Below are 11,576 nucleotides of genomic sequence, written 5' to 3'. Positions count from 1 at the left end.
CACTTTTTTGTGTTTTTGGTTAATTTTTGGAAGTGGTGTTGAACTATAAATCTTCTTGCTAAATACTTTTTGAGGTCTCGGTACATTATTACCCTATTATATCATTCCTTAATAAACATCTGCTACATTTTACTTTTATTTCCCTAAAGATGAACACCTGGGTTGCCTCTAGCTGTGTCACAATAAACAGTGTGGTACATATGCTTTTTCATGAACTTGAGAGAGAATTTTTCTGGGACATAAATTTAGCTGTGTGGCATATATATATATATATCTCCAAGAGGCATAATCCCATTTAATTAATTAATTAATTTTTTTTTTTTTTTGGTATGGGGGATTGAATGCAGGGACACTTAACCACTGAGCCACATCCCCAGTCCTTTTTATATTTTATTTAGAGAGAGGGTCTTGCTAAGTTGCTTAGAGTCTTGATAAGATGCTGAGGCTGGCTTTTGAACTTGATATTCTCCTGCCTCAGCCTTCTGAGCCACTGGGATTATAGGCGTGCACCACTGTGCCAGGCCCATTTAATTTAAATACAAAAAAATTGGTTTCTGGAATGGATTTGCCAGTTTGCAATCCTCTCTTCTCTCCTCTGGTGGACAAGGGTTTTCATTTTGTTACATCCTTTGCCAACACTTAATGATATCAAATTTTCTTTCCTTCTTTTTAATTTGTTCTAATTTGTCGTACTTTCTTTTTATTGTGATACAGGGGATTGAACTGAGGGCCTCTCACTATTAGGCAAATGCTCTACTACTGAGCTGCATTTTCAGCCCCTTTTAATAATTATGACTTTATGCCGGGCATGATGGCTTATGCCTGTAATTCCAGCAACTCAGGAGGCTGAGGTAAGAGGATTGCAAATTCAAAGCCAGCCTTAGCAATTTAGTGAGGCCCTGTCTCAAAATAAAAAATACATCTTAAAAAGGGGGCTGGGAATGTAACTCAGTGGTTAAATGACCCTGGGTTCAATCCCTGGTACCCCACCAAAAAAAATTTATGACAGGTTCTCAAATGTGTGATCCTCCTGACTCAGTCTCCCAGGTAGCTGGAATTACAGGGATATACCATTATGGCTGGGGCTTTTGTTTTGTATTGGGGATTGAAGCCAGGGCACTTTACCACTTGGCTACACTCCTAGTTCTTTTTATTTATTATTTTGAGACAGTTTCACTAAGTTGCTTAGGGTCTTGCTAAATTGCTGAGGCTTTGAATGAATTTGTAATGCTGTTGCACTTTTTTTTTTTTTTTGAAATGGGGTCTCACTGTGTTTCTCAGACTGGTCGTGAACTCCTAGGCTCAACTGATCTTCCCAAGTATCAAGGTGGGCGTCACTACATCTGGTTTATTCAATTGTTTTTAGAATAAATTACTGTATGTAGAATTGGCATATAAAGAATACAAATTATCCTCCATAAATACTGTAGTGATTTTGATGACTATCAACAGTGTGTTATCAACAGTGTATAATGACAGCATTTAATGGAGTTGGTATGGCATGGGAGTAGAGTTTGCTCTACATCTGAGAGAACTGGTTGCATCTTGTCTCTAGTACTGGCTGTGTAATTGTCTCAGCTTCTTCATCCTGATTCCTGTGTGACAGGGCTGTGGATGAGCATTAAATAAATGTTGAGGGCAGATTCTAGTACAGTTCTTGGCACCAATTTTCTGGGAAATTTTGAATATTGTTAATGTACAAATATACCACAAGTTGCTACTACATTCAGTTTTGAACACATCTGTTTACTATTTCCTCACCCACTTTTTTACTCACTTGACCATCTCAGATAGTCTTGGTATAATCCATTCTACCTTCTTTCCTCTTTCTCAGTCTCCTCAGACCTGGGGTAGAGGAACTGGGACTCTGAAGATTCAATACAACACCTCTGGCCTCTCTAACCCCGGAGAGAAGCTTACTACTTATCAGCATCCATAGGCTTCATTTTAGAATGGGATTACTGACTGAGGAAACTGCCCAGAAAAAACAGAGATAATGAATTTGAGAGTGGTATACAAATGCTGTTAGCATACATTTGCTTCTCTGACGGTCAGGCAGGCTTGGGTATGCCCCAGGATAAACTTCCTTCCACTGATGGTAGAACAACTCCAAGCACTATAGTCATCTATTTTTTTTTAAATTTATTTTTATTGTAAACAAATGGGATACATGTTGTTTCTATTTGTACATGGAGTAACAGCATACCATTTGCATAATCATACATTTACATAGGGTAATGATGTTTGATTCATTCTGTTATTTTTTACTCCCCCCACTGCTCCCATCCCTCTTTACAGTCCCTCCTTCCTCCATTCTTGCTCCCCTCCCACCCCCCCCCCATTATGTGTCATCATCTACTTATCAGTGAGATCATTCTTCCTTTGGTTTTTTGAGATTGGCTTATCTCACTTAGCATGATATTCTCCAATTCCATCCATTTGCCTGCAAATGCCATAATTTTATTATTCTTTATGGCTGAGTAATATTCCAGTGTGAGATATATATATCTATATATATCTATATATATCACAGTTTCTTTATCCATTCATCAATTGAAGGGTATCTAGGTTGGTTTCACAGTCTGGCTATTGTGAATTGAGCAACTATGAACATTGTTGTGGCTGTATCTCTGTAGCATGCTGATTTTAAGTCCTTTGGGTATAGGCCAAGGAGTGGGATAGCTGGGTCAAATGGTGGGTCCATTCCAAGTTTTCTAAGGAATCTCCACACTGCTTTCCAGAGTGGCTGCACTAATTTGCAGCCCCACCAGCAATGTATGAATGTACCTTTTTCCCCACATCCATGCCAACACCTATTATTGCTTGTATTCTTGATAATCACCATTTTAATTGGGGTGAGTGAGACATCTATTTTTTTGTAATGGGGATTGAATTCAGGGGTGCTCTACCACTGAGTTCTATCTCCAGACATTTTTGTTTTTATTTTGACACAGGGTCTCAATAAATTGCTCAAATTGACCTCCAACTGTGATCCTCCTGCCTCAGCCTCCCAAATAGCTGGGATTATAGGTATGCGCCACCATGCCCAGCTAAAAATTTTTTAATGTTAAAAAAAAGTGCATTATAGTAGGTATGTATGGGTGATTTATACAATATAGAGACTTGAATTTTCTCCAACAGCATCACAATACTTCACACAAAAAGACCCAATTACTTAACCTTCCCAGATTGCTTTTGATCTCAATTACTTAACCTTCCCAGATTGCTTTCGATCTCAACCAGAAAGCTCAAGTTACAGACTCTGGAGAGAAACAGTAAAATTCTTACAAGGAGCTATTTGTGGTATGCTGAAAGAAGAGTGGGACAATATGCACAGTTGATCCTGAGAGGTGATGACACAGTTGAAAAATGTGAGCATATTTCAGTTGTTCAGCCAGCGAGAGTGCTTAAGATTTAATGCTGTATATGTGTGTATATGTATATTTAATAATATCTATATATCTCTATCTCTATCTCCTCATAACCCCATGAAAGTCTAGACTGTTTTGGCTGAGGATGTGTCTGGGTGGGGAGGGATAGTTCAAGACTTTTCAGCTCAGTAGGGCAGTAATGGCTACTCCATTATCAGCACAGGACTGGCAGTGACTGAGAACTTTTGTTTCCTCCTCCCCCAACATCAAGATAAAGTGAAAGTAAACAGGCACTCTGGAAAATTACTAGTGTTCTTCCTCCTCAAGGCACATGAGAAGAGAGGACAGAAAATTCATTACATTTCTTTCTTTTTTTCAGTTTTGCTTGTACTCAGCTTTCTGTTGCAGAGTTCTTAGAAATAATTTTCTATATTATCCTTTATGAGTAAGAACTTTTGGCTTTTCCGCTGTGGTAGCTCTAAAAGGCATAGGCATCTGAAAAGGCTTTGTAATCTATCTTGATTTATATTTCTATAAGAAAGTCAATTTTTAAAAAAACAGAAATTAGATATTTACCCATGTCCGTCTGTCTGAGGCAATAACATGCTTTCATTTAGAGGAACCAGGCCATTTCCTTATGCTTTTCCTGTCTTCAAATTTAAATACTACGTAATATTTTTCTGTTTAGGGCAATTTTATTTTGAACAGTAATGTGCTGCCGCCCTCAGAGAGGAGGCTTGGTAATCCACTTTGCAACAGGAGCTAAAGTCAAACATCTCTCTCTCTCTGCTTTCTTGAAAATGAAACAAATGCTGAAGAAAGACATTATGACTGATTTGTTTTAATTTCTTTTAAAAACCTGATTCTCAAGGTCAGTCAGCACACTCTTTCCCACAGGATTTGATTGTTGGGTGGATAGCAATGTTTTGCATGGAAGTTTTCAAAGGCTGGAACTTAAGAAGAAGAAAAAGTTTTGATAAATGAGAATGTGAACCCTATAAGGAAGGGACTCCCTCCCTCCCCCACTGCTGTGTCCCTGTGCAAAGAACAATGCCTACTACCCAGTGAATGCTTAAAAAATATTGCCTATATAGAGTTTAGCTATTCTCAAATAGTTTCAAAGTCATTTACAAATAATTGCTTCTTATAACCTATTTTGAGGTTTACATATCTTCACTATAAGGCATTGTTTTTTCTTTATAAGAGTTAAGGTCGCATTTATTAGCTCTCTCTCTCTCTCTCTCTCTCTCTCTCTCTCTCTCTCTCTCTCTCTCTTTTTGTTTGGTACTGGGAAGTGAACCCAGCGGTACTTTACCATTGAGCTACATTCCCAGCGCCCCCACCTTTCTTTTTTGAGACAAGGTTTTGTTAAATTGCTTACTTGGGATTCTCCTGCCTCAGCCTCCTAAGTTGTGAAGGCCTTATATCTAAATAAAAAATAAAAAGGGCTGGGGATGTATCTCAGTGGTTAAGTGCCTCTGGGTTCAATCCCCAGTATCAAAAAAAGAAAAAGAAAACAGTAATGCGAGTTGAAAATTTTCAACTTACAGTTTATTTGAAGAGTATCTTACAAAATATTTATCGAACAACTAAAACAGACTAAGCACATGTTGTGAGGAAGGCCATTTTGTGAGAATCAAATGGACCCTGTCCTTAAGATGCTTAAGGAGCTGGGTTCAGTGGTACATGCCTGTAATCCCAGTGGCTTGGGAGGGAGGCTAAGGGAAGAGGATCCCAAGTCCAAAGCCAGTCTCAGCAACTAAGCAAGGCCCTAAGCAATTCAGTAAGACCCTGTCTCAAATAAATAAAAAAGGGCTGGGAATGTGGCTCAGGGGTTAAGTGCCCCTGTGTTCAATCTCTGGTATTAAAAAAAAAAAAAAAAAAAAAAAAAAAAAACTTGTGAAGAACCTAAGGGCACAGACACATGTTCTTAAGTATGATAAAGGAAGAGAAAGGTGATCAGGAACCAGACCAAGCCTCGGGGAGGGAAAGCGCCACATCAACAGCCTATTTGTATCCTTATTACCTAGCAAAAAAGAGGAAATAATATTTGTTGAATGAATAATTTATCTCTTCCTCATAACTGAACCTCGATCCTTGAGCTACACCTAAAGAACCCCAAATAATTAAATAAATCATATAGTGCTTTAGTGGATCAAAGGAAGAGATTGCATCTCCATCAGGGAGGGTGAGAACAAATCAGGGGTCATGAAAGAGGTGGGGCTGAAGAGCAACCTTCTAGAACCTAGGCATGAACTACTGAATCACATCCCCAGCCCTTTTTATTTATTTTGAGACAGGGTTTCACTAAGTTGCTTAGGACCTCGAACTTAAGATCCTTCTGCCTCAGCCTCTGGAGTCGCTGGGTCTGCAGGCATGCACGCCCCTGCTCCCGCCGCAGGACTGAGACCATTTACCTTTTCTATTCCAGGGGGAAACAAAAGTCATGAGCCTCTTTTTTTTTTTAGGAGATGGCAGAAGGACTTAAAAAAAAAAAATTTCCAGAGACATGAAAAAACTGGCATGTAAAGAAGATAGGCAGTTGATTAGACATGGGGTTGGGGATGGGAGACTAGGGAAGAACAAGATATGACTCCAGGTCTAAGCCTACATGACCAGGGAAATAGTACTTTTCACAGGAATCAGGAAGGTGGCAGGAACAACTGGTTTTGAGGAGGGGAGGGGAGTGAGGGTGAACTTAGTCTCAGTAGTAAAAGGGATAGCCAGTTGGGGATGTCTAGTAGGCAGCTGAAAACCTGGTGATGATTACACAGCAGTTTGAGCAAGAGGTAAATTTATTTACTTATTATTTATTTGGTAGGACTTGGGATTCAATCCACAACACTTATACCACTGAGCTATGTTCCCAGCCCTTTTTATTTATTTATTTTTCAGTATTGGGAATTTAACCCCGAGGGGCTTAACCACTGAGCCACATCCCCAGGTCCTTCTTTATTTACTTATTTATTTATTTAGAGACAGAGCCTCATTACATTGCTGAGGCTGGCTTTGAACTTGGGAGCCTCCTGCCTCAGCCTCCCGAGCTGCTGGGCTTACAGGTATGTGCCACTGTACCCGGCCCCCTTTTTATTTTTTATTTTGAGAAAGAGTCTCACTTAGTTGCCAGGCTGACCTTGAATTAGCCATCCTCCTGCCTCAGTCTTCCAGAGTTCTGGAATTATAGGTATGTGCCATTGTGCCTTGTAGTGTTTTGCTTTTAAAACGATGTATTTATTTGAATAGATTATACTGCCATATTTGGTAAAGTAAAAATTAATTCTCCTTCTTACCTCTGGTGGCCTATTTTCTCTCCCCAGAGAGAACCACTGCTTCTAGTTTATTAAGTATTACTCTAGAGATATTCTGGATATATATGCTTCTCATGTCCCTGGGAGATTTTTGTATATTTCTTTAAAGGCTAGAGAAGACTTGTATATATTTGAGACAGAAGGGAAAGGATCAGAGAAACAGATGAAAGAAGCAAATTAGAGGAATTACTGAAGCAAGTTCTTAGAGGAGGAAGGAGGGGACAGAATCAGTGATGTGCTTATGTACTTTAAAAAGCAGGTGGAGCCTCTCAGAATCATGAAGGGAAGATGGATTGCAATAGAGATTTCTGATGCTGTGACACTGAGATGGTCTGTCTCTTCAGCCTGGTGGTGGCAGAGATACATTTTAAGGTAGATGGATGACTTCAGGAGAATACACAGAAAATGTAAAGTAGTCACTGTGGACACGAGAAAATACCATGGAACTGTCAGACTGAAAAATCAAGAAGGTTTATTTTGATGATTTATAAAATAAACATCACTATAGCAACTTAATTTATATTTACACATTAAAAATTAATTTACACAAATATTCATAACATAAACATGTTACATTAAATCACTTTAGAATGTTACAGGTAATCCTGAACAAATAACAAAACATAAACCAAATTTTAAACATACATATCCTTAAAGTATACTCAACAACCACCAGAAGATGAATCAGGAAAAAAACTGGAAATATGGGATTTCAGGAACCAATAGTAAAGATGATTACATGGGCCACAGGCCCTGCAGTCTTTAAAAAGCCACTTTTAACTTATTTATTTTTATGGTGCTAGAGATTAAACCCAAGATCTCGTGAATGCTAGGCAAGCACTCTACCACTGAGCTATATTCCCAGCTCTAAAAGTCACTTTAAACTGTAACCAGAAGCTTACATGAAGCCAGATCTAAAAAAAAAAAAATTGTCTTATTTCGATATAATTAAAAAAACATAACTTGTATTCACATATACTCTGATTCACATGAAATTAGTTTTAATCAAGGATGCTACTATTTGTGATTAATTGGTCATCTCATTTTTTTTGCAGATTCCATGAGAGTAGATAGTCTAAGGTGCTGGGAAGGGAAAGTGTGAAGCTGCATCAAGACCATAGTTGTGGATCTCCCTGCTCCTGTGTGCTTAGGGCTTCACCTACACACTAACAGCCCCAGAAGGAGAACACCATCCAAAGACTTTGGCATTGGCCCTGGACTTGGTTGCTGCCTCTGATAAATGCTGGGCACTCTGTCCCTGATGCCAGGGAGGGAATGCTTGGCAGCTGCCTGGGCATGCTTCACTCAGTTTAGTTGCCAGACTTAATTATACAGTGGCTAGCAGCTCTGTGGAGAAGCTGAAATTTGAAGCTAAGTGTCAGGGGGAGCTAATAACAAATAATTTTCATGAGGAAAGTGAACAAAAACAGGTGTTTACCAAAACCTGAGGTTACTATATAGTTTAATTAAGCAGTATTAAGAGGGTTCATTTCATTCTATTCCCTTAAATGTGGCCCTTAAAAATAAGTAGAGTTCCCTTATTTCATGTTGCCTGACTTGCAGCCAGGTATATGAACCTAAAGTTTAAGGTCCTGCATATATATTATTAATTATTAAAAAGAGCAAATTTACTAATCTGGCAACTAGAGACATTTCATGATTACAAGCCTTAAAAATTTAATACAAGTACATTTTTTTTAATATATTGAATGCTTACACAGTAAAATATCAAAGGCACTTTTCAGGTTACATGATAAATAAAAGTACATTAATAGAGACAGGATTATTTACTGTTTTCTTCAGTTTTTGTGTCCATGGTAATCACTGACAGCCCACTTCTGCACTTCGCCTTTGGCCAATAGTACAAAGAAAATGGCACCAAATACATTAATAGCAGCAGCGATACAGAAAACAATTTGCCATTCTTTAACAGTGTTCTATAGATAGAAAAAAAGGAAAAAATGCAATGAAAAAAATTTTGTTTGTAGTCCAGTTCATAAAAAAGGTGGTATCACAAAACTGTTAGAACAGCAACATTATTCATCAAAGATCCATGCTTGGAACAACCCAAACGTTCATCAGTAGTAGGACTGTGGTGTATTTGTTCAATGAAATATTATATAGCAATGAGAATAAATGAGTTTTAACACAGATATATTTCATGAAGTGTAAAGCAAAAGAAGACAGTATTTATGGAGTGATTCCATTTATATAAAGTTAAAAATCAGATAAAACTAATTTATGGTTAAAAGTCAGGAATAGTTCCTCCTGCAAGGGGTGAGGAAGGAATGGCAGGAATGTCAAAGAGGCAAAATTCCCTTGCTGAGGGAGCAATGATCTATTTATTGATTGGATAAAGGCCACACAGATATGTTAATGTTTTGAATACTGATTCAGTTGTACACTTATGACTTGCTTATTTTAAAATATATGTTATACTTCAATAAAAAGCTTACTAAAAACAAAAGATATAGCATGGCCTTGAATTATGTGTTACTAGGCAACTTATGCCTCTGCATTCATCTCCCAAATTCTTAGGTGGGAGTTGTTTGGTGGATCAAAGAAGCATAAGTTCAGAAGGACTCTGAAGTTCAGGTTTGAGGATCTGTGATGTTGCAGGGAGGTCTGGCCACTATGAAAGGTTTTGACTGGCACAAAGTAGGACATACGTGGGATTTGTCTATAAGAAATCAACAATTGTTCAATGTATAATCTAGTAGTATAAAAACATCAAAGTTATCTAAATTTCTGGATTATAGGACTACCTTTAACAACCAATATTAAAATTTTGATAATTTCAATCTAACCAGAGTGCTAACTTTGCAGCATTATAACAAACAAAAAACTAAATAGTAGTGCTGGCAATGTGGAAGAGAAAGGGAAAGCACTAGGAAGCCAGTATAAAGTATAAAGTCATTTTATTTAGGAAAAAAGGGAAAACCTGGGGAAAGAAGGGAGCTACCTGTGGCTATCATGCTTGTCTGAAATTAAAAAAAAAAAAAAAAAACTTAGAAATCCATTATACATTTTAGCAACTAAATTTAGTAATTAAAATTTAGTAACTAATTTTAGTACTAAAATTTAGATACACTAATAATGTGTCATCATGGAGAATCTAATCAATAATTATATCTTATACCAGAAAGAAATATTTAAGATACTTTCTTAGAATTCCCTAAGATAAACCTTCTCTGTGGGCTACAGTGATTTAAAATCAATCAGTTGTACCAGAAATCTCATATGGCTCCTAGTTTTTTTTTTTTTTTTTTTTCTTTTTTTTTCCCCCCTTATACTAGGGATTGAACCCAGGATGCTTTAGCACTGAGCTATATCCTCAGCCCTTTTTTTATTTTGAGACAGGGTCTTTCTTGCTGGCTTGGTACTTGTAATCCTCCTGCCTCAGCCTCATGAGTTGCTGAGACTATACAGGTGCATGCCACCACAGCCAGCTACATCATCATCAAAATCTAGCTCAGGTCCTACTTTATAGACACTCAGGATTTCAGTTAGGAATCAATATTTCTCTAGCAGAGGTGCTAAAATTATCAACAATAATACATGGTATTAATAACTAATACATGACAGTGTGTAGACAGGTTCTTGGGTTGCCACACTGCTCCAAGAGAACAGGTAAAACAGTTCTGACATGTCCATATTGAGACACAGAACTTTAGAAAAAACACTACTGCAACATCCTTTTCTTTGAAGTGAGAGGAAATAGTGATGGGAGGCACCAATTGCTTAAGTAAGGAATTAGAAATGGCGAGAGTGGATAGAGTGGTGAACATGTGTCTGAAATCAGGATATTTGGTAGTAAGAAGGTTTGTATGTACTGAAATTCAACAAATTAGATACGACATTGACAGGATCAAAAGAGAAAACAGAAAATTAGGTTTCTCTGAGAGGTTTAAGTCAGCCTCTTAAAGAGCTTATCCCACCATTCCTTGAGATACATTTTTTTTTTTTTTTGTATTGAGGATTGAACCCAGTGGCACTCAACTACTGGTCCACATCCCCAGCTCTTTTTTATATTTTATTTATAGAGACAGGTTCTCACTGAGTTGCTTACAGCCTCACTAAGTTGCTGAGGTTGGTTCTGAACTCCTGATCTTCCTGCCTCTGCCTCCTGAGCCATTGGAATTATACGCTAGCACCATTGTACCTGGCTTGAGATACATTTAAACTGCAGAACTGGAGTTGAAAGGGCCTTTGTGGTCCATAAGTTTGATTTCTTGCAGAGCACAGGTAATGTTTCAAAAGGCTCTGCTGACTGACCTGGCCTTATGCTGCCCTCCAGCTTTAAGACCTGACCAACCTTGGGTACACCTTGCCTCTCTGTGCTCAGTGTCCTTGTGCAGGCTGTGTGCCAGACCCTTAACACCCACGTGACTCACTCCTGAGGGGCTCCATCCCCACTAGGAAGAGTGGTGGTCTCCTCCTCTCTCTCCTTAACATGTCACACACATCTTTTTTTCTGTAGCTTCTATCAAACGGCACTTGAACTGATTACATATAATCTTTAAATGGTGAATATTTCAGAAGTAAGAAGAACTTTGTCATTTTGCCTTTGAATCCTCAGTATCTAGCATGTGAATAAACACCCCAGAAATGCCTTTCAAATAAATGTTCTACTGCTTCAGGGCTTACTGACTCACAGACAGCCCATTTCATAAAGTAGCAGCTTTGAGCAGGAAAATTTCCTAATGTCTCCCAGAACTTCTCTCCATCTGTCTTTGTAGAACTACTGAAAATAAGTCACCATCTTTCATGCAGTAGCCCTGCAAGTATGTGAAGACACCCATCTCAACTTTCTTGGCCTTTCAAATATTCTTCAATATTTCAATTATTACTCCTCCTTTCTCACATGATTTTATGACAACTCACTCACTCACCCTGA

At 38.1% G+C, this 11,576-nt stretch overlaps 1 protein-coding gene across 4 annotated transcripts in view; it reads right to left on the bottom strand.

The window, feature by feature from the left end:
• Positions 1-7,128: 7,128 nt before the first annotated feature.
• The window catches only part of SLC17A5 (solute carrier family 17 member 5), a 44,971-nt gene continuing 40,523 nt past the window's right edge, over positions 7,129-11,576 (bottom strand). For all 4 annotated transcript variants that reach the window (XM_079146532.1, XM_079146530.1, XM_079146533.1 and 1 more), the window contains one exon: positions 7,129-8,616. In XM_079146532.1, the coding sequence (XP_079002658.1) occupies positions 8,463-8,616 (154 nt within the window). In that variant the 3' untranslated portion in view covers positions 7,129-8,462. The remainder of the gene's footprint in view (positions 8,617-11,576) is intronic.

The sequence above is a fragment of the Sciurus vulgaris genome (assembly GCF_902686455.1).
Source record: "Sciurus vulgaris genome assembly, chromosome: 7".
Taxonomy (NCBI): Eukaryota; Metazoa; Chordata; class Mammalia; order Rodentia; family Sciuridae; genus Sciurus; species Sciurus vulgaris.
The sequence above is the reverse complement of the archived record's forward strand: the minus strand, read 5'-3'. Positions and strand labels throughout refer to the sequence as shown.